Raw genomic sequence first — 22,081 nt, 5'->3', positions numbered from 1 at the left:
CCATGAGGAAAACAAGGTCCAGGGAAAGGAGCAGCTTGTGGTGGAGGGAAGAGCAGAGGGAGGCCCGTGGCTGCCCTTGGGTGACCTCCCCACCGAGGGGAGTGTCCAGGGATTAAGGCCGGGGAGCTGGGCTCACTACCTGCCCCCCACCCCTGCAAGGAAGCCTCACTCCGACACCCGACACCCGGTCTCCGTTTCCTCATCTGGAGAGGGAGTCAGGACCCTGCCTTGTCCAGCCCCAAGAGCACAGCTGTGGGAACAGCTGGATGAACAGAGGGCGAGCCAGAGACCAGCTCCGCGCACCTGGGGGTCACCATGGAAGGCACTGGAGGCAGACCCATGCAGGGCCCAGCGGTTTTGACGAATCCGGTGGGAACGTCCCCAGCAGGCTTCCTGCACAGTGGGCGGGAGAGAGGACAGCGATTTCCGGGCTCCGTCCCCATGCCAGGTGGCCGTGATGCACTGAACAGCCGGGAATGTGGGGCCCGGGCAGAACAGAGGATGTGGCCTCTCCTGGAAGGACAGGGCCCTCTTGGCGGGAGCTAGGATGGAGGGGAGCCTGAGCCCCCGTTCACACCATCCGAGCCACTCCCATCGCAGGCAGGGAGCACGTGGCCTGGGTCCACCCCGATTGGTTCGTTTCTTCCAGGTTTTCTGTGGCGTGCGTGAGCAGGGCAGGGGGGGTCAGGTCACTCCACAAGGGCAGCGGGGCGCCCTGCACTCGGTGCTCCCCTTACCTGGACCCCCGTCCCGGGGGGCCCTCCGGCTTCCTTCGGCATCCGTGGGGGCATGAGGCCCCCGCCGTCGTCTGCACCCCCAGGCCAGTGGGGCTTGGAGTCCGAGGCATCTCCGGGTGGAGAGCGTGCATGCGGTACCGGTAAGATACCGGCCAGCGCCCGGCCGCGCCACCCTCGAACGTGCGTGGTCGCATCTAGTGGTCAAATGAACTCTAACAAGCCTCGCTGGGCTTAGGTTTTGCTGCCAAATCTCACCAAACAAAGTTGCGTTTTGAAGTGTTCAGGACCGTGGCTGAGAGGCGGGCTCTTGTGTGCCTGCGTGGCTGTGCCATCCCCTCCTGGCTGCCCACTCCCCCCAGCAGCCACGCTGGTCACCAGTGGCCCCTCTCCATCCTCGGTCACTTGTGCTCGTGGCCCGAGGCGGTCCAGAGTGGCGGGCCAGGCGCTGTGGGAACCCGCGCCAGGCAGTTCCCCCACTTTTCAGTGGGCTTGGCATTGTGTTCATCTTGAATGATGAGGTTGGGGGGCCGTAATCTCAGGGTGCTGGGGCCTTCCAACAGCCCACCTGTGCACCCCCTCTTTGGGCCAGTGGACTCTGCTGCCCGCGGTGGGACGTGCAGCCTGGGGGCGGAGCCTGGCTCACCGCCCCTCCCAGCCTCGCAGCGCCTGGCCGGGCTCTCTGCGTGGGCTCAGGCTGTCCCCTGCTGGAAACACCGAGGAGAGGCAAGCATTTCCGCTCGCAGGGACGAGCTTCTCAAAGGTTCAGGCTCAGAAACCAGGCAAGCTGTGGGCCACGGGCCAAGGTGGGAGGTGGCAGAGGGCAGGGCAGGATGGAGCAGGGGGCGCGGCTCTGGGCATGTCCACATTTGTCTCTCACGCCTGCCCCAGGACCAAGGGGGAGGTGCGTGGGCCAGGGGTGAGGCAGAGGGCCAGGGTCCTGGAGGAGATCTTGGGCACACCAAGGTCAGCTGGAAGGAGCGGGGCCCCGGCTCCCTCCCTCCCTCCACGTACTCTGCCCCAGTCTCAGATTGCCTCCCCCCTCCCCCGGGCAAAGGCAAGGGCACAGGGACATCACACGCCAACGACCCCTTGTGGGTCTAAAAGTCTGGGGGAAGGGGAGCAAGGGAGCCCAGCATCCGAGGGTCCCCATCAGTTTCCTCATAGCACCCCTGGGGGCCACACGACCGTGGGCCTGGGGGCCAAGGTCCACACAGTGTGGGCTCCTGACTCCCAGGCAGGGTGCAGGGGTGGAGCCCCGTGCCCACCAGGCCTCCCGGGCCCTTTTGACCCCCGTGGAAGGACCCAAGGCCGCTCCGCGAAAGCCATGGGGCTGTGGCTTGGGCAGCCCAGAGGAAGACCACACAGACGGAACGTGGGTTTTTAATTCTTTTTATTGAAGAAAAGAAAAGGAGAGAAAAAATAGATTCCCCACCCCTGCTCTTCCCGGAGTGGGCTTCTAGTCCTGCCCCTGGGGTCTGCGCAGGTGAGCGAGGGCTGTGCTCTCCACCTGGGTCTGGGGAGGGGCCCCGGGCCCTGGAAAGGTGGTGGGGGGCTGCTTCCCGAGGGGTAGGGATGTCTAAAAAATGGTGCCAGGCCAGCTGGGCCAAGCAGGCTGGTCCTCTGCTGCGGCAGCTCGGCAGGCATCCCGGGGATGCTGGCCGCACCTGGCCTGGCCCCTGTCCGCGGCCCGCCCGCCTGCCCGCCGGGGCTGGGCTGGAGGAGGGCAGAGTCTGAGGCACCTTCCGGCCTCTGGAGCCCTGTGCCCCCGCGGGCCGCTGGTGCCTCCTGTCCCGTCTGGCTCTGGTCCCAGCAGGGCGGGCCTCCGCAGGGCCGCCGTCCGAGCACCCTGAGGCCGGGACGCGGGCCTGGCCCACAGCCCGAGAGCATGTCTGTGCCCGTCCCGTAGCAGGAGCGGGCAGAGCAGCATCCCTCCTCGTGGCCCGGTGCGTGGCTGCCGCCCACCTGCTCAGACCTCAGTCTGGAGGTCGATGATGTCCTGGCCCACCAGCGGGATCGTGGCGCCCGACTTCTCCCACTCCACGCTCCGCAGCTCCAGTGGGGACGGCGGCAGCGGCTCCAGTTCCTTCTTCACCCACGCAGGCGTCCCGTGGGCTTTCCGAAGGCTCTCCCAGGGCCGCTTGTTGGGTGTCTGCTGCTTTTCTGGCTGCTGGCCAGTGGGCGGAGGGAGGGGCCGTGAGGGAGGCCACGGAGCAAAATCAGATGGGGAGCAGGGAAAGAATGCAGGCGACAGTCAGAACAGAGAAGAAGGGGCCCGAGACAGCGGAGAGGCGGGGAGTGGGGGGAGATCCCAGGTGACCCAGGAGCAGAGCGCCTCCCACTGTGGGGTCGGCACTGGGGGTGGGGGGAGAAGGCCTACGGTGAAGGGCAGCTGTCTGGCACCACTCCCTTGGCCGTAGGCTTCCTTGGGAGGCAACCTGACCATTCGCCAGTGCACGGCCCACCCCTCCAGACAGGGCCCCAAAGTCGGTGCACCCCCAGCCCTCCAGACAGGGCCCCAAAGTCAGTGCACCCCCACCCCTCCAGACGGGGCCCCAGGAGTCACTGCACCCCCAGCCCTCCAGACGGGGCCCCAGGAGTCAGCGCGCCCCCACCCCTCCAGACAGCCTCCACCCTCCCCAGGGCCTTCCCGTTGGCTTGCCCTGCCCTCCAGGGTCTAGCATGGGCCAGGTCAGGCCAGTCTCCAGGAAAGGTCGCAGGAAAGAGCGAATGAATGGGGAGGGTGGGAAGAAGAAGGGCAGGAGACAGCCTTACCTAAGGGCTCTCCCGGAGTGCCCCGTCCCGCGCCGCCACCCCACCCAGCACCCCAGGGCCCCGCCCCCCTCCAGACCTTGCTGTCTGGGCCCAGCACCTCCTTGTCCTTCTCCGCGTGCTGCAGCTTCCGGTTCAGGTCCTGAAACATGTCCTGGTGCCGCTTCCGCGTGTGCATGATTTTCTGCGGGTCGGGAGGGGTGGCGGAGCCTGAGCCCGGAGGGGGGCTGCCCTGCCCCTCCCTGCCTGCTGGAAGGGCTCAGAGCACCTCCAGCCCGGCCGTGTGGGGGAGGGGACGCCAGGACCCACCTCGAAGTCCAGTTCTGCATACCGCGATTTCCGCCGCTGTGGGGAGAAGAGGTTTGTGCCCATTTGCAAGCCGTTCCCTAAAACCTCCTGGGCCGCAGGTCCCGGCCCCTCCTTGCCTGAGGATGGGGGAGACCAGGGACCCCTCACCCCAGGCCTCCTCTCGGGGTCTCAGCCAAGCCCTGGAGGACACGCCTCTGAGGGCCCCTTTCAGGCCACCCGCTGCCTTAGACAGTGGGGGCCCAGCCGGAGGGCTCTGCGGGAAGAGGGTGGACAGGAGGCGTGGCCCCAGAGGGCAGTGACAGTCCCAAGGGGGCTCTCTGCCCCATGACAACCTGGGGCTCTGGTATTCCAGGTCCCGAGTGGGGGTGAACCTGCAGAAGCTCTTCATCACTTTCTGTCCCAGCTGACAGGAGCCGGACTGTCCCCTGGGCCATCTCCCGCCTCCAGGCCAGTGCCAGTGCTGGGCAAGGGTATCGGGCTTCGCCTGCCCAGAACATGCCCCCAGGGACAAGGAGCATTGGACGCAGGGCAGCAGCACAGCCGGGGGGCCACAGAGGCAGTGAGCCAGGAGGTGGGAGCATGGTCCCATGGGGAGGGTGGGGCTCCCTGAGGGTGCTCGGCAATGCTCCTCCAATCGAGTCTCTGAGCCCCATGTTGCACAGGCTGGGTGGGCTTGGGGTCAAGTCTAAGTTTCAGGTTGGTCTAAGGAGAGACTTGCTGCCCTGACCACAACCACAGAAGGGGCTAGACTCAAGCCGGCTCAAGTCCAGCTTGGTGGGCCTCTCTGCAATGGGAGAGACCCCCGTTTTGGCGCAGGCCAGAAGCTCCCTGTCACGAGGGCTCAGCAGCGCCAGGGGCAGCGTGGCTAGAGAACAGGATGAGGATGGCGGGGGGCGGGGGGTGGTCCTCGGGCACGCCCCGTCAGTAGCCAGCTCCCCAGCATGTCCCCCTTCTTGTCAAGGGACTCCTTCTAGCAGGGGGGAGCCGGGACACTGGCCCCCAGCATTCCCAGGCTTGGACTTCCTAACACTGGCTGCAGCCCAAACCAGCATTGCCCGCGGCACGCCCTGCCCCCGGGGCCCCTGGGCTGCCCTCACCTCCAGGGAGCTCACGGACAAGGTGGAGACGTTCTCGTTCCTGGTCCCGGCCCCCGAGCTGGGCCCCGGGTGGGCAGCAGGCTCCCCAGGCTCCCCCAGGCTGGGGGGCGCTGGCTCCAGGGTGGGTGGCGGGGGTGGGGGGGGTGGGGGCGGTGGGGGCTGGGCAGGGGGGGCCTCCGGGGGCCCACCGCCTGGGGGCTGGCGGGTGGGTGGGCTGCGGGCAGGGAGGCCGGCATCAGATGCCATGTTGAGGTGGATGAGGCGGGTCTGGGGCATCTGATCGATGTGGATGCTGTGCTTGGGCTCCTCCTGGGGCTTGGGCCGCAGCGTGGCTGTGGCCGTGGGCAGGATTACGTAGCTGGTGTCCAGGGCCTTCTCCTGGGCCCGGCTCAGCTCCGAGTCCAGCTTCTTGAAGATGTCCCCATCACCGGCAAAGGAGGACTTGGGTGCCCTGTCCTTCTTGAGGGTCAGTGAGTGGTTGGGGAAGTCGGGCAGGGGGCCGCCCGGGCAGCGGGGCGAGCCGTGCAGGTGCAGCTTGGACACGTTGGCTGGCAGGCTGTTGAAGTTGGCGGGGGGCGCCTTGGCGTGGGCTAGCTTTAGCTTCTCCTCCTCGGGCAGCGACGGCCGCTTGAGTGTGCCCGTGATTGTGGCCGTGCGGCAGGCCGCAATGTCCTTGTTCAGCACTGTGGGGACAGGCGAGGAGGTCAGGCCGGCCTCGGGGGTGCCCCGGCCAGGGCCCGATCGGGCACACCCCCTCTGACAGCCCTGAAGCTGCGGTTCCCAGCGCCCGGGCCCCCTTGCAGGCCACCCTCTGCCTTGGTCAGCGGGGCCACCATGTGGTGTGTGCCCCTGGGGTGGCTGGGTTTCCTTTGCCTCTTCTAACAAGGCTGGAACGTGGGGTGCTCCTGTCTGCTCTGCAGACAGGAGGACAAATGACCACCACCCACACAGTGCACTCCCTGGCAGCTGGGGGGCCCCGTTGGCCCTGGAGCCAGCCCTCGCTTCTGGGAAGTGCAGGGACACAGCTCCTCACGGTGGGGGGGGGGGCAGGGCGGCCCATCCCGGGTGCCGTGTCCCGTACGCCTAGCTGCCCACTTCCGTTCGGCTGCGGGGGGACAGGGACGCATGACCCCTGACCCGGGCTCCTGCTGGCCCACCCCCTGCCCCACTCCTACCAGTCAGTCCAGCCTCACTGGCCCGTGGAGAGCACACGGCTGCCAGGCCCAGCTGCCCACCCGCGCCCCACTCAGGGCCCGTCCCCAGAAGCTTGCTGTGACCGCAGGGCCCTGTCCTTGCTGGCTGGGTGCACGGGCACCCAGCCACAGACTTGCCCAGCCCCCGAACACCAGCAGCGCGTGTTAGCTGCTTCCTGCAGCCGCCCCACGAGCACACACCCTCCCAGCAGACGGTCACTCGCCATCCCCTCCCTGGTCCTCTCCCTCCTCTCAGACAGGGCCGGGCCCCCTCTCATCTCCAGCCTCCAGGCGCCGACATCCTCGGGGCGGCCCAGCAGGGGACCTGCCATCTTATCCGCCAAACCTGCGTTCCCCTAGTGAGGTCTCTTGGTCTGCCTGAGTGAGCGCTAAGCCCCGTGGACCCAGCACAGACCCAGCACAGACCCTGCACAGACCCAGCTGCAGGTCTCCCGCATACTCAGCCCCACATCCTCTAGACCCCCAGCTACAGCTGGTGTGCCCCCCTCACCCCCAGCCCGGCCCCCAGCCACTAGGTGCTTGAGAGGCCACAGGCCCGCCTGGGCCAGCTTACTGACGAGGAAGAAATCGGAGGCTCAGAGAGGCCAGGACAACCCGAGCAGGGCTGGGCCCCAGCCTCCGAAGGCCCCCGAGTCTTGGGGCCACCACTCAGGAAGGCTGCCTAAGACCAAGACAGAAGGTGGAAGACCATTCTGTCCAGTCCTCCGTTCAACCCAACCAGAGGCCACCTCCTCCAGGAAGCCCTCCCGGCTCCACCTGGCAGCAGCTGACACTGCCAACCTGCAGCTGTTCCAGGCCCTGCCCCCACGGCTGTCTCTAGAGAAGATGCTCCGCAAATATCTGACAGATGCAAGGCAGTGTGGCCAGCTGGTTCTCCACAGCTCCGGAAGATACTGCCTGTCACTGCCTCAGACGCCCGGGTCACAGAACAGTGACCCTTGAGGGGCTCCCTCTCATTGGGCAATTGAGTCCCTTTTTCCACTTGGTTCCAGGAAACTCAGCGCTAGCCTAGGGCTCAGTGGTAGGTCCTTCTCCCTGTTCTCCCTCGGCTCCCACTGCTATCCACCGCCCCCCCCGGGTCTGAAAGTGTGACCGACCCTCCCGTGGATGGACTGGGGATGAAGACATGAAGACCACACAGAGCGTGGGCCCTGAGGGAGGGCAGGCAGGGGTGGGTGGCGAGCTGGGTGGCAGGGTGGAGGTGGGCAGCCTCACTGCCCCAATGAAGAGCGTGGAAAGCAAAGAACGGAACTGTGTGCGGCTGCTGAGGCGGGGGGCACGGCGGGGAGAGGACAGGGCCAGGCCCAGCGCAGGGGACCCCAGGGTCTGCTCCTGGGCTAAGAGCTCCGCCCGCGCAGCATGGGCCTCACCCCTGCTGAGCCTGAGCTCCAGGACAGTTTTCCACAGGCCCTGCCTGCAGCCTCAGGGCAGCGGGAGGGGAGGCAGGAAGTGGCTGGTGCGGCCGGGCCCTGTGCTGACCAGGCCTCCCGGGGGAGGGTCTGATCCAACCTCGCTGTGCGGGCGGTGGGATGAGGACAGACAGATGGACAGACAGACGCACAGAGAAAAGGAAAGGAAGCAAGTGGGCCCAGGCGAGGGCCACCTGTCGCTCTCACCTGGCAGGCGCTCACCTGATCTACAGGCCAGATCCACGTCCTTCTCGAAGTCAGTCTGCAAGACAGAGGCGGGGAGGGGTGAGGGCCTGCGAGTGAGCAGGCAGGGCTGCCTGCGGGCTGGCGGGAAGCGGCCGAGCCGGAGCTGTACCTCGGAGGGGTGTGTGTGCACACGTGCGTGCAGGCTCCTGAGTGCTGACGGGCGCCACGAGCTCAAGGCTGCCCGTGTGCTCGTGTGTTCGCGTGGGCCCTGGTGGGGGGCCCCGCGCCCGCGTGCTCTTGCCTGTGTGCGCACACGCGTGTGTGCGTGTACACGCGTGTGCACGGGGGCTCCTTCCCGGCGCCTGTGGCTTAGCTGGGAAGCGGGAGGCTGGTCCCACTGCAGCTCACTGACGCTCTGGCGCCCCTGGCTCAGTCTCCCCCAACCGCTGGCCCCTGGGACTGCAGCCCAAGACCCCCTCGCTCTGTCCCTCACGTCCCCCGATGGGGCGGGGGGCACAGAGGGTCTCACGCCAGAGCCCCTGCCGCCCAGGCCGCCACCTGCCAGTGTGCAGGATGTCACCTGTAGTCCTCACCACAGCCCCGGGCATGAGGAAATGGAGGCCAGCCGGCCAGAGAAGCAGAACAGGCTGCGGACACAGATGTCGGTGCTGGGGTGAGACCAGCTGTCCCTTGAGCAGTGGCGGAGTTCCCTGCTAGAGCACCTGCCCCCTCCCAGCCTGGGACGGGCGCAGGCGACAGTGGGTGACCCAGGCCCCGCCCCCAGAGAGCCCGGTGGGCGGGGCCACCGGCGGGGGCGTGGTCTTCTCCTGGGGCTGTGGAAAACCAGAGGCTCCCCCTCTGCAAACGCGGAGGTTGGCTTGAGGTCACAGGTCGCGGGCCCGGAGCAGTGCCTGGGGGTCTGGGACCCCTGCCCTCGCCCCTGAGGACCCAAGTAGCCTCCCCAGGTCCGACGGCCAGCATCTGCTGAGGCCCTGCCTGTGATGCTCACAACCACCATGGGGAGGCTGGGCACCCCGAGGACTGAATGAGCACCCCCTGCCTGCCAGGCTCACGGCACCAGCAACAATGTGGAGAATTCAGCCAGGATGCCACCAAGACCTGAACAGGAGGCCTGGTGGCAAGAGTGGGGGCGGGCGGCCAGGGAGGGCTCCCTGGAGGTGGCATCTTAGTGGACACCTGCGAGGTGGGCAGCAGGGTGGGAGGGCCGTGCCGTGCCTCAGGCTGCACGCCAGGTGTGATGCTGGGGGCCCAAGGGGACGTGGCTGGGACAAGGCCATGGCAGGGGGGAGGGTGCGTGGACAGGCCAGGGCTGGTCTGCCGGCTGGAGACCGAGGGAGCCCAGTCCCATCCTGGCCAGGCTGGAGGGCAACAAGGGGGGCATGAGAGGTACAGGGTGCAGGAGGGCAGCAGCTGAGGCGACAGCCCCCTGAGGCTGGCATCTGGGCGAGGGCACTGTGGTAGCGGGGGTGGGGGTGCGCCGATGCCATCCCCAGCCAGACTCTCACCATCTGGTCCTGCCCGCCCTCAGACCCTGGGCCGGGGATGTCACCTTGGTGAGCCTCAGTGTGCCCAGCCTCAGACTGGGCTCGGAGCTCTTCCTAAGGACTGCTGGAGCCCAGAGCAGCTCTGAGCAGCGTGAGGCAGCACCGCTGGGGGCACCAAGCTCTGAGCCCTACCATGAGCTGGGCATGGCCGTTCTGGAAGGAGCCCCCCGAGTCCCCGTTGCCCTCCTCCTGGCGGTCCACCACGCGGCACTTCACGGCGTCCTGGACCTGGGGAGAGAGAGCACAGCGGTCCCCAGCAGCCCCAGACGGCATCCTCGTGGGATGGCGGGAAGGTAAGGGCGAGTAGCACGGGGTGGGGTCTCTGCGAGGGTGGCCTGTGGGGGGGGGCCGCCGCCCTTCCCTCTCGGAGGTGCTCTCTGTGCCCTTCATGGGTGTGAAATTCCAAAGTCAGGGAGCTCTGGACCCCCCGCGAACGTGCTGCAGCCCTCCTCGCTGGAGTCTGTCCGGACGGACCGGCCGTCAGCCTGAGGAGGGCACTGGAGTCCACAGCAGCCGGGCAAGCGGGGGGCCCTGCCCTCACTCCCCTGGAGACGCGCCCCCCGAGTGTCCTCAAGGGCCCTTGGGGGGAGACAGCACGTCTGTGGGGCGTGCTCCGTCGAGGGAGGTCTCAGGCATTATGGCCACGGACTCTTCAGAAAGGGGGTGATGGTGGCTCCGTGCCAGGGGCCACCCAAGCAGCCGGCACAGAGCTCGCCCGCAGAGGACGGACAGAGCCGGTCAGTGTGAGCGAAGGGCGTCGGCTGTTGCACCGTCTCCACCACCGCCTGCTCTGGGCGCAGCAGCGAGCACCGCCCACCCTCAGGAGCTGAGCTTCACGGCCATGACGTGCAAAGGGAATAAGGGAAGGCACAGGGGCGGCGAAAGCATGGAGGGCTTCCTGGAGGAGGCATCCTGAGTGAACGGGAGGAGGGTGCGCCGGGGGTTCCTGGCTCAGACTCAGACCCAGTGCAGACCTGGGGACCTGTTCCCCCGCCGCCGCAGCCACACAGCTGATCAGAGGCAGTGCTGGGGCCTCACTGGCCTCAGGGCCGCTGGGCCGAGTGCAGGTGCGCCTTCCTCCCGTCCTTGCACTCACTGACCTGCCCAGCAAACATCTCGAAGCACCTACGGTGTGCCCAGTGCAGGCAGGCCGCAGTCCAGGAGATGGCAGATGGGAAAGCATTTCTCCACTGGCATGAAGAGCAGATGGTCTCCCCAAGTGCCTCGTGGCCTCCTCCTCCAGGAAGGCCACCTGGCCAGCCTCACCCCCTCTGTTCCCCCCAGGAGACTCAGATGACCACCTTACTCGTCCACCTGCCCAATGTTCCACACCCACCGTGCTGGCCGGAGCTGCCTGGCATCGCCCCTGCCCACCTGCTCCTGGCCCGTCTTCCTCAGCATGGCCTCCTCAACCCCTCCCAACGGAGACCCTCTCCCGACTTTCCCCTGGCTGCAGGATCCCTGTAGCACAAACTCCACGTGTGGGACCTGGGAGGTCACAGAGGGCTGATGGGGAAGTCGTGTGTCTTCGGGGGCGCCTGACTCTCCCCCGGCGTGGGCCCACCCTCCAGATATTCCCGCGTCTGCTCCCGGGGTTTGAACTCCTACAAGCTCCCTCCTATTCTCGGATGTTCCTTCTTGATAGCCTGCCCTTCTCATTTCCTGGAAGCCAGGCAGCCGAGGGCCGAGAGCAGGGCCTTAGAGCCTGGCCGGAGTGTGGCATCTGGCTACCCGCCACCGAAGCGACAGGCCTGTGTGTGGAGCTGGCCCGTGTGTGGAAGACGGGCAGCAGGTGGCCCGCGGTGAGAACCACTAGCACAAGTAAAGGCGGCCGGGGCCAGGCAGCCACGGGTGCAGGGCTGGGGAGCAGGGGCGGTCCCCCTCTCTGGGGACGCCAGCTCGGGGCTGTGCCTGGGGCCCGCGGCTGCTCGGGTCTGTGGCTTTTCGGGCACAGGCTCTCCGGGTCCTCAGGATTTCAGAGGGGACGCTCATGCCCAACTGGACATTTACATGTGGCGGGAGGAGGGGCTGTGGGCGGGAGCTTGTCAATGGGGCCGTCGCAACACCAGAAACGCGGGCTCCTGGTCCTCCCATCTTTCTGCGCTCGCCTCTCCTCCCGCCTGGGGGCCTCAGGCGACGGGGTGCCCCAGAGCCAGGGTGCAGCTCACGCGTCCCTGTCTCAGCATGCTGTCAGCTGTGCTGGGTGCCCCCAGACCAGGGCCCCACCCGGGACAGTGGGGCTGCAGGTGGGGGAGGCTGGGTGGGGGCAGCGCTGCCAGCCCAGGAGGGGGTCCAAGCCGCTCCTGAAGCGGACCACCAGCCGCCCCCTGCAGACCTTCCCTGGGCATCCGGAGGGCCCGGGAGCCCCCCTTCTAGAAGCGCTCTGGCTCCAGGATGTGAAGCAGCTGCTGCCCGCCCCCCCCACACCCGCTGCCGACCGGGCTGCCTCGGGTGGGCTGAGCTCAGGACCCCTTGTCCTCCTCTCCCCAAAAGCACGGGGTTTGCTGCAAAACCCTTCCCCTGTTCTCCTCATCCCTTCGAATCTAAGTGCTTTTAAAATCACTTTGTCATCTTTCTAGGAGGTTCCGAGGGGAGATAATTCCACGTGTCTGCCCACCCACTCCTGCCCCTTCAGCCTCTGTGGCCATCCGGGCCTCGTCCAGCCTCACGGTGGCACCTCTTCCATCCGTGTCAAGAGCACGTTCTTCCACATCCCGACCCCCCTGAGATGGGAGTGGGTCCCCTTGACTGTTGCCATACCGGGCAGCCGGCAGCCGGGACAGCTGGCCATCTCTTGCTCCCTTCGGGAGAGGCCCAGAGGGCGCCAGGACAGGAGCCTCAGCTGTGCTGAAAGCCGCTTACAGTGCCGGTGGCCCTCGGTCCCAAAGACCCCAGGAGGACAGAGCCCCCTCCGGGTCCGAGCCGGGAAGAAGCGCTTACACTGACGAGCCACGGCTCCGGCAGCCGGGCCGCCCCGCCTCACAGAAGTGAGGGGCCCCGAAGCTGCGCCCCCCACCTCCCACTGGGCCCAGAATCTGCCCCGCCGAGGGCTGGGGGGGGCGCCCGCGCGGCCCACCTCTCTGCGCAGGATGCAATGCACCATCACTATGACGAAGCCCTCCAGCGAGTCAAAGACGGCGAACAGGATCTGGAAGAGGGCTGAGCGGCGGTCGGTGACGGCGAGCACGGCCGACATCCAGGTCAGGGCCAGCAGGGGCAGCACCACACAGGAGCTCCAGAGCGAGGCCCTGTGGACCGTGCAGCGGGCGGCCGCGTCAGGCCTGGCCCCGGCCGCCCGCCCCGCCCCGGCACCCCCGCCCCCCCCGCTGGGCTTCACCTCCTCTCCCTCCTCTCCCCTCCAGTCCTTAGAGGAACCCGGCCCACCAGCCTCGCAGCCCCTCCTGGGGAGCAGCGTTCTGCGCCCCCCAGACCTGCCCAGCGGCCTGAGGGCTGGCACAGCGGAGACCGGAGACTCCGAGGGTGATCCCCGGCGGCTGGGCAGCAGGGAGGGAGGGACCTCTCTGGGAGACCCAGGTTCCTAACTGTCCAGGAGGCCCCAGGAGGGGAGGCACACTGGAGGCAGGAGCTGGGGGGCCACGGCCCCTGCTGGTTCCAGCTCCCAGGGCCCTCAGGCGCCCCCGCCCCCCCGCCCCCCCCGCCAGGGGTCCAGGGCCCCAACATAAGGCGGCCATGGAGGGGGTTGTTTGGCCAGCCTCTGAGCTCTGGAGACAAAGAGAGAGGACCAGAGAGCTGCTCCAGGAGGAGAGAGAGATGACAGACAGACAGACAGACAGGGCCAGACAGAGAAGGGTGGGGAGGCAGAGACGAGGACAGAGACCCACAGGCACTTCATCCTCTTGGCAGGCCCTGCTCTGCTGGCCCCCAGGGGAGGGGCTGCCTCCAGGGGCGCCCACGGCAGGCACTGCCCTCTGCCGCCGGGCACCTCCCTGTGCCACCGCGGGCTGCATCGCGGCTGCTCTGCGCCTGCCTCTTCCCGACGGCGCCGTCACCGTGCCACGTCCTTGAGGCGCTGTGGTGAGGGCAGACGGCGCCTGCGGACGGCTGGCGTGCAGCAGGTGTCTGGGGAATGGGCCAGACCCCACCCTCACCACCATGACGACCTCCGGAAGCCCCCATGGGCAGGTGACTGCCGTGCAGGGGCTCCAAGGAGCCGCTGGGGCCACTGTCATGCCCGGGGTGGGGGCCGAGGTCAGGACCACCTGCTCCCCGCCTTACAGGACGCCCTTGTCAAAAGGATGAGGAGGTGGGGCAGAGTTAGTGGGGAGTGGGCAGGGGGGAGGGGCACAAGGAACACCAGGAAGGAGCTGGGGGCACGGGGCCGGTGGGAGAGAGGCTGGAAGGACCTCAAGGCCGGCCTGGAGAAGCACCCCCAAGGGAGCAGGACCTTGGTCAGGGGGTGGTGGCAGGAGCTCTCCCCAGAACTGTGCTCTCGGCTCCTGCGTCCTCTCTGTCCTGCCTGGGCTCTAGCACAGAAGACAGGCCCGCCTCCCCCCTCTCCCTGCCCCTCCCTGCCCCCTCCCTGCTCCAGGACCCAGGTCCCCATCCTGGCCCCAGACCCATTTCTTCTCCAGGATGGCTCCCTGCCCAGCCGCCCAGTGGCTCGAGCCAGAGCCAGGAGTTGCCTTGAAGCCCCCACGCCTCTCCTCTCCTGGCCACTGCACGAGCTTCCAAACTAGACTTCAAGACCCGCCCCACCTCCCCTTCCAGGGTGGAGGCCCCCAGCCGGGATCCCGGCACCCAGCCCCGCCTCTCTCCGCACCTGCTGGAGAGCCTGAAGAAGCGGGCCCTCCATGTCTACGCGCACTGCCCTCCCCGACCCCGAACCTCTGCGTCTCCCCATGGCGGGGGTGGGGGGCCTGCCTAGTCTCCCTCCTCCCTTCTGAAGCAGACCTCCGGCCACGCTGGGAACAGGAGGGCAGGGCAGAGCCTCTCCCAGGGAAGTCTCATCCTGCTGTGAGTCACCCTCCCTGGGGCCTGGGGCCTGACATCTAGGCCTGAAGCAGGTAGCAGGTGGCTGGGGCCTGGGGACGCATAAACTACTCGAATTCCTGCAGCCCAGCCTCTGCAGGGTTCTGCGAGGGCGGAGGGCGGGGGGAGGAGCGGGTGCAGGCCCGGGGACACTGGGGACCCCCCCCGCCCTTTGGAAAGTCCGATGCCTTCCGGGGGAGGGGCAGGAGCGGAGATGGGGGGCAGGGCCGCTGCCTCCAACCTGCCACTTGGCCTCTCAGGGAATGGCCCCCAAGGCTCTCGTGACAGGCCTATCCCAGGGCAGAGCCTGGCGCGTGAAGCAAACAGCGCGTGCGCCCAGAGCCTTGTCCCCGCTGGCCCTCCCAACACAGCTTTCTGTCTCAACGGACCCGTCCTGCCCCAAACCCGCGGCCGCCACGGTGCAGCAGGGCCTACACACTCACACACGCTCACACATGCACACACGCACACCCACACATTCTCACACATTCACGCTGCACACGCAGAGTGCACCCCAGCCCCCAGCACGACCACACGCCAATGACCAGCCAGCCGAGCACGTTCTCACGCTGACCCGGCCCCATCCCATCCCGGCAGCACTGACCCTCCGGTCGGCCTTGTCCCAAGGCCCCAGGAGATGGGGGAGAGGAGCCTGGCGAAGGGCCGGCTAGGGGAGGACCCCCAGAGTGGCCGGCAGAGGCAACAGAGAGGACAGGAAAAGCTTAAAACAGAGTGTAGCTGAGAGGAGAGCGGAGCCCGGCGGGTGCGTCAGCGCGAAGACGCACGAACATGGCATTACCGGCGGCGGCGGCCGCAGAGAGAGCCCCACACTTGGCACGTTTGAGGGCGCGCCCGAGGGGGCCCGGGGCAGCTGACTGGAAGTGAGATTCAAAGCCTGAGACAAGAGCAGACCCTGTTCTCGCAGACGGGGGCAGAGAGCGTACCGACCGCAGCGATCCGGCCTGCGCCTCCCTAGGCCGGTCCTGGGGGGCGGGGGGCGGGGGGCTCCCGGGGGAAGCAGGGGAGCCATGGGGAGGCGGGGGCGGTCCGGGTCCAGCACCCATGCGTGCCCGTGCGGAGCAGAGGGGAAGCCGATCTGCCACGTTTGCACAGAGAAGCAGAACTCCCAGGGGGAGGCCACGGCCACCTCCCTCTGGTCCCCCCGAATCCGCCCTGACCACGCGCCGCCCCAGCCAGGGGGCAAGGGCTCTGTCTGCCAGTGCGCTGGGGTTCGGGGAGCTAGCTGGGCAGCGTCCTCCCACGGGCCCCGTGTGTGTGTGTGTTCACGCGAGCAAGCACACAGCGGTGTGCAGGGTGCCTCCTGTCCGTGTGGGAGCGGGGCTCTGTGCACGGCCCCGCGGGCGCCGCCAGGAGCGTTCTGAGCCGGGGCACCCGCTGCACGCCCAGGACGGGGCCCGAGGCGGCGGCCAGCCACACGGACACGCCGGACTCCAGCGCCTTCCCCGCAACCAGCCGCTCACCCTGCCTGAACCTCAGTTCTCTCGGCTGTACAAACGGGAACGGAACAGGAGAGCCGGCCTCGGGGGTTATTGTAGGAAGCAAACCAAACGGGGCCTGGCGCGCCGCCCGGGGCCTTCCAGGAACGCATGTGGGCGCGTCAGTCCCCAATGCCAGGGGACGGCGCCCAGCAAGTGGAGCACCCTGGCCTACAGACGGCGAGGCCAGCTTCCGGATCACACACCTCCTCCAAAGCTGTGCAGCAGGCTTCTGACCAAGACCAGAAGCCATCAGGGACCCCAGGGGATGGTGTCCTGAAGCTATAGGGTAAGCAGGAGGCGCAGGAAGAGGACGGAGACAGAGACAGAGACAGACACCGAAGAGGGCACAGAGGGAGCAGGGTGGGACCCCCCCACACACACCAGCCAGGGCAGAGGGACGAACGGAGCAGCAGGCAGAGGTGAGGTGAGGAGGGCTCAGAGGGCTGGGGCAGGACGGAGAGAGGGGTCTGTCTCAGCCCGGACTTGGCCCCTCGGTGACCTCAGTGCTCCCATGCTCTGGGGGGCTGCAGGAGCAGGCCTGTCCCAAGCACTGCTGGGCACTGCCCAGTCGCTCGGGACCACGTGCCCTCTGGCCACGCACTGCCCTCTCTGGGCTCAGCTCCCCACGCGGGAGGAACACCCTATTTGTCCCCTGTCCTCTCCTGTCGCTGAAGGCACCATAAGGATGGGCAAGTTACATCCTCGCTTGGGGTCACCCGGCCCCATGGTAGGGAAGGGGGAGGCCGGGGGCTCCCGCCCACCACCCCAGTGGTCCCTGCAGGGGCAGGGTCTCTGAAAACAACTGGCTTCACGGTTTCTGAGGACCTGCCACAGGCCAGACGGAGAAACTGAGGCACAGGGCAAGGCCGGGGCTGGTTGTGAGCCTACACAGACCTCTGTGCTCCGGTTTCCCCGCCTGCTCTGGGGCCTGGCGGGGAGTGAGTGGGCTCTGGGTCTTTTCGACTCAAGGCAGGTGAGGAGCCCTGGCGGGCCCCGCCCTACCCTGCCCGCTCCTTCAGCTTCTTGTCCGTGATGCCATCCTTGGACACAAGCTTGTTGAACACCAGGATCCCGATGACCATGTTCACCTGCCAGGCAGAGAGGAGCCGGGTGTGGGGGTGGGGTACTGCCCTCCGGGCTCCGGGCTCCACACCAGGGCTCGGCGTGTGCTCCTGCCCGCAGCACTGCTCTGGGCACACACTCCCCAGGCCAGGAGGGGGGCCACGGCACAGGCTCTCCAGGCCCCCAGCACCTTCTCCTGGGCCTGGCCGACTCTCCCCAGAGCCCTGGCTGTTGGGTGGGGTCCTTCTGCCACAAGACCCCACTCAGGGCGAGGAGCTCCAGCTCACGCCCCCCATGTGACCCTCCTGCGTGACCCGCTCCACGAGGATCTGGAAGCCTGCCCGGCGGGGGTGGACGTGAGAAGGGGCCAGCATGACCCAGCGGGGGTGCAGGGGTAATGTGGGGGGCCCTCCGACAGGCTGGATCCCCGGGGTGGTCTGCCCTGAACGGCCCAGAGGCCTATCTGCCATCCCCACGGTGGTCAGCAGCACTTTGTGGAGCTGGGGTTCCTGTTGTCCAGGGGTCAGAGGTCAGGCTGGCTCCAGCGCACTCCCAGGGTGCCTGCCTGCTCCGACCACAGAAGGGACCTCAGCTGACCCAGCTGCCTCCACGCTTAGGCGTGCCCTGTGGCCGGCCCCCAGCCTCTCAGCACCCCTGCTCCTTACATCCCTCCCACGACAGGGAGCTCACCCCTCACTGGGGCCCACCTCGAGGGCCGTCTCGGGGGCACTGTCCCCGTCCGGGCTCTACCTGGGGGCGCACTGCTCCTGCGCTCTCTGCCAAGGCACCTTTCCTGACCCCTTCCCGCTGGGCGCCAGCACCCTAGCAAGTGCTCCTTGGTGTTCGCGTCCCGCAAGCTACCGCCTACGGCAAACAGCAGCTGTCCCCAAGGGGCCCCCGTCGGCCCTGCCTCGGCCCTGGAGACCTTGGGGTTTCCCCTCTTTGGCCTTTTCTCCTGGTGGGGAAGCTTCCAGCTCATTCCTTTGCCCCCCGAAAGCCGTCCCCTGGGCTCCCACTCTGCAGAGGCTGCCTGACTGAGGAACGAAGGCTGGCCCCAGGCCCCTCGGATGCAGAGGTACAAGGAGGCCGACTCTCCGCGGCCCCACAGCCCTGAGCGCCCCTGACTCCGCACACCGCCGTGGTCAGGCCCTGCCTTTCATCCCTGTGCGAACGGACACTTCCCAGATGTGGGCACCAGCGCCGGAGGGCCTGACTGGGGTGGAGGCATCTTTCCTGGGTGACCTCATGTTCTGACAAGGCCAGGGCCAGAGGGGGACAGGCCACCAGCCAGCATCACCCTGCCCGAAGCAGGCTCTGCGCGGCTTGAGCGGCGTGTCCCCATGTTACTGAGGGGGCCCTGGGCTGGGGGCCACGGCAGATCGGCACTGGCCCTGCCCTGCAGACACCCTGGGAGGGGACGTGGGGCTGGCAGCTCCTGCCTCCATCATCTGAGCCTCCCGCGCTCCCGAGTTGCCTGTCTTTAAAATGGCGAGCTGGCCTGGTCTCTGAAGGGCCGCATTGACATGCATGGCACGAAGGCCTCTCCCTTCGAGGAATAAAGGAGCCAGGACCCTCGGGCTAGGCCAGCTGCCCACCGCTCTACCCTCCCACGCGGGGCCCTCCAGCCTCCCCGTGCCTGCGCCCGGGTGCCCCCGCACAGAGCCACGGAGCGGTGTGTGGCCCTGCGTGAGGGGCAGAGGGCTGGAGAGCAATGGGCTCAGGCAGGGTGGGCGCAGACCCCCAGCCATGCCCGGCTCCCCCTGCCCAGCCCGAACTCGGGGGCAGTAACCCCGTGTGCCCCAAGGCCCTGTTTCACATCCCTCCCCGAAGGCGTCTGGGAATTCATGGCGAGGGAGAGCAGGTAGCTGCTTCCTTCTCCGGAGCGTGACAGCCGGCGGCAGCAAGGTCCGGCCCCGGCCCCCCAGCCTCAGGCTCTGCCCATCCCCCAGGCCGAGCTGGCGCTCCCTGCTGCCCTGGTCAGCCATCTGTCCACTCGCCCCCGAACCCACAGGATCTCCTGGCAGGTGCACGGCCAGGGCCTGGTCCCCACGCGAGCGGTGCTCACGGAAAGAGAAGGCCCCCGCTCCAGCCCATCTCCGCACCCTTGTACCCTGAGGGCAAGTCGGGGGGGCCAGGAATGCCATCCACCCCTCGGTGAGCACGGTGACCCTGAAGGGGCAATGGGTCCAGCCCAAGGCCCCAGCCCGGGCCGAAGGGGAGGGGGTCAGTACCAGCACGACAGCGGCGGCCGGTCCCACGAAGGCGTACAACAGTCCCCCCTCCAGGGAGAGCCAGCAGCTGGGGAGGGAGACAGGCTGGTCAGTGGCCAGGCGTGATGTCCCCACCCCCCCGGGAGGGCAGATGAGACGCTGGGGAGCGGCAGACGGAGCTCAGCACCCGGCAGGCCCTCCTGCGCACCAGCACACTGCACCTCACTCTGGCCCCCGTGGCCCCACGAACCCCAGTTTATGGAGGGAGAAACAGGCACGGGGCAGGCTGCTCGCACCCACACAGCACAAAGGACGGTGTCCTGACCACCCCAGGCTGGACCCCCAACTCTCCTACACCCTCCCCAATCTCATGCACAAACCCTTCCTCAGGACACGACGCCAGAGCTCTGGGTTGGGTCCCTGGTCTGGCCCTCCACCTGCCCACTCAACCCAGGCCCCGCGGCCGGGTCACCCAGGCCTCTGCTCACACGTCTGGCCGGGCCCCTCCTCACGCCACACGTGGTCACCGGCCCCACACTTCCCCAAATCTCCTGGACCCCACGGATGGTGGCCCGCAGGAGCCCTGGGCCCAGAGAAGACACCGCAGTCTTCACGTGCCGTTTCCTCTGCCCTGAGCGTCCCCCGACAACGCTGTCAGACGAACTCCTCTTCAGCCTTCAAAAGCCCTGGTGTTCCCCTGACCCACCCCTGACCCTCTCAGCTCTGCGGCCGTGTCCATAGTTACCTCCTGGCACTCACCCTACGGGGGTTCCAGTAACTGGATCCTCATTCATGTCCGCTGCCCCTGCTGCCCAAGTGGGGCATTGCTCCAGGGCCCAGCCATGGCCTGTCCCCCTGGGGCTCCAAGGTGAGCCAAGCCTGCGCAACCTGCACCCACCCCTCCTCTTGCCTCTGGCTCCCCCATTCCTCTCCCTGCCTGTAGCCACAGTCCCCCTCCAGCCCGTGGTTCCTCTCCCCCTACCCTGGGGAGCCACACTGCTTTTAGGGTAACCCCGAGCTTCCTGGCTTGGCATTCAAGGCCCCCGGACCTGCCTGGCCCAGCTGACCCTTCAGGGCCTCACTGACTTCATCTGTGAAATAGGCCCCTTACCACCTGCCTTGCCCTCCTCGGGGCCACACAGCCCCCTTGTCACCATAGTTGTGCAGGGGTGGACACACTGGTGCAGAGGGGAAACTGAGGCTAACAGACCCGTCCAAGGATACCTAAGGAGGAGGTGGGAAGCTCTGATGGCCCTGAGCCCCCAGCCTCCAGTCCCGGGGCCCCCAGCCTCTCCCAGCCTTGGCTTTCCTCTGTGAGACGGGCACCAGCCAGCTGTCACCTTCTAGGGCAGTGGGAGGGTCTGGGGGAGCCGGGCGGCCTCCACCCCATCCCCACCCTGCCCCGACTCACTAGTTCATGGTGCTGTACCCTTTGGCCTTGGTGAATCCCACAGAAATGGCCACGACCAGCGCAGGAAGCCCTGCAGAAGGACCAGAAAGAAAGGGAGTTGGTTCCCCCACCATCCAAGCCCCTGTCCGCCCCCTGCCTCCTTCCAGCCCTGTGGATGGGGCGATCGGGGCACACTGTGCCTCTGAAGCCCCTGAATAGGGTCACGCTGAGCATGAGAGAGAGGGAACAGGAGGTGGATGAGGGTGAGGGCCTACGGGACTGCAGGCATGGCGGCCAGGTCAGCAAACGAAACGCAGGACGCCGGATCACACTTGAATTTCAGATAAAAAAGAAACCCTTTTTATTGTGTGTCCAAACGGGATACCCTTAGAAAAAACCCCATTATCTGAAATTCAAATAGAACTTAGCATCACATTTTACCTGACAACCCCATGGAGGCCCCAGGAGGATGAGGGCAAGGCAGGGGGTGGGGGGACGGGGCCACAAGGGGTAGGGTCAGCGGCAGGGGCCTGGGAGGGGCTGACAGGGCCACAAGGGGCGGGGACAGCGAGCAGGGGCCAGGGCCGGGGGTGGGGGACGGGGTCGCAAGGGGCGGGGACAGAGGTCAGAAGCGGGGGCCCACCAACCCCTGCCCGGCACCGCTCACCCCAGCCCAGGCAGAGGAAGCGTTTGCGGATGAGGCGGCTCCTGAGGCGGCCTGTCACGGCCATGTAGGACTGCCAGGCCTCGGTGAGCACCCAGCAGAAGGACGACAGGAAGGAGAAGTGCAGGAAGGCAGCCACGAGCGTGCACACCACCTGCGCGGGGCAGGCGGGCGGGTTAGGCGGGGCAGGTGCCTGGTCACCCGTCCCTAGGCCTGCTCCACAGGAGGGGCTCGGTGAGGCTGGGAGAGGCCCAAGCCCAGTGTCCGCAGTGGTCACGAGCTCAGACCCCCCAGCAGGAAGCCACCGAAGGGTCACCTGGTCCACTGCCTCGAGGTGGCCTGTTGAACATCTGGGGTCCTTGCCCCCTGGGGGTGTGTGCCACCTGGCCCACAGGTGGCCAGCAAGAGAGACCTCCCCCGGCCCCATCGTCCTCACCCACCCGGAGACACAGCACATGCCAGCAGGAGCCTGCTGAAAGGCTCTGGTGTGAGCCCATCTTCCCCGGGAGGTGGTGAACTCGATCCCTGGGGAGGGCGAGTCACCCCCAAGGCCACATGGCAACACACAGACAAGATGACAGTCCAGGCCCCCATGGTGGGCCAGGGACAGGGGGCTCGAACCGGCCCATCTCAAAGTGCCAGTCCGGCTGGAGACTCCAGACACCCCATCCCCATGTCCTGACCAGGGGACAGCCGCAGTCAGAGAACGAAGGCCTCCATGTGGCTGGAGCACTCTCCTCCCTAAGCTTCCTTGGAATCCTTTTGGGGTCCTCACCATCGCCCCATCCCACCTGGGCGCACTGGGATGTGCAGGGGAGGGCAGAGATCACATACCTTATTGCGAGTTTGGGTCTGCCCGATGAGGATGAGGGCGTTGGAGGAGATGATGGACAAGCAAAAGTTGATGAGGATGACAGACCGCTCCGAGCGGATGTACCTATGGGAGAGAGCGGGCTCAGTGCCCAACGGGGCCTCATCTCC

General features: G+C 67.2%; 1 protein-coding gene across 1 annotated transcript in view; it reads right to left on the bottom strand.

Annotated features, from left to right (window-relative positions):
* Positions 1-2,110: 2,110 nt before the first annotated feature.
* The window catches only part of ADGRB1 (adhesion G protein-coupled receptor B1), a 20,888-nt gene continuing 917 nt past the window's right edge, over positions 2,111-22,081 (bottom strand). Inside the window, exons 2-13 of the mRNA XM_081817150.1 lie at positions 21,935-22,077; positions 21,104-21,254; positions 20,458-20,527; positions 19,068-19,134; positions 16,777-16,862; positions 12,363-12,534; positions 9,419-9,514; positions 7,758-7,797; positions 4,913-5,595; positions 3,816-3,851; positions 3,586-3,690; positions 2,111-2,901 (exon numbers count right to left, since the gene is read on the bottom strand). Coding sequence (XP_081673276.1) covers positions 2,704-2,901; positions 3,586-3,690; positions 3,816-3,851; positions 4,913-5,595; positions 7,758-7,797; positions 9,419-9,514; positions 12,363-12,534; positions 16,777-16,862; positions 19,068-19,134; positions 20,458-20,527; positions 21,104-21,254; positions 21,935-22,077 — 1,847 coding nt within the window. The 3' untranslated portion in view covers positions 2,111-2,703. The remainder of the gene's footprint in view (positions 2,902-3,585; positions 3,691-3,815; positions 3,852-4,912; positions 5,596-7,757; positions 7,798-9,418; positions 9,515-12,362; positions 12,535-16,776; positions 16,863-19,067; positions 19,135-20,457; positions 20,528-21,103; positions 21,255-21,934; positions 22,078-22,081) is intronic.

The sequence above is a fragment of the Leptonychotes weddellii genome, chromosome 4 (genome assembly GCF_054177405.1).
Source record: "Leptonychotes weddellii isolate Sample4059 chromosome 4, ASM5417740v2, whole genome shotgun sequence".
Classification (NCBI taxonomy): Eukaryota; Metazoa; Chordata; class Mammalia; order Carnivora; family Phocidae; genus Leptonychotes; species Leptonychotes weddellii.
This window is presented reverse-complemented; position numbering and strand designations above follow the sequence as displayed.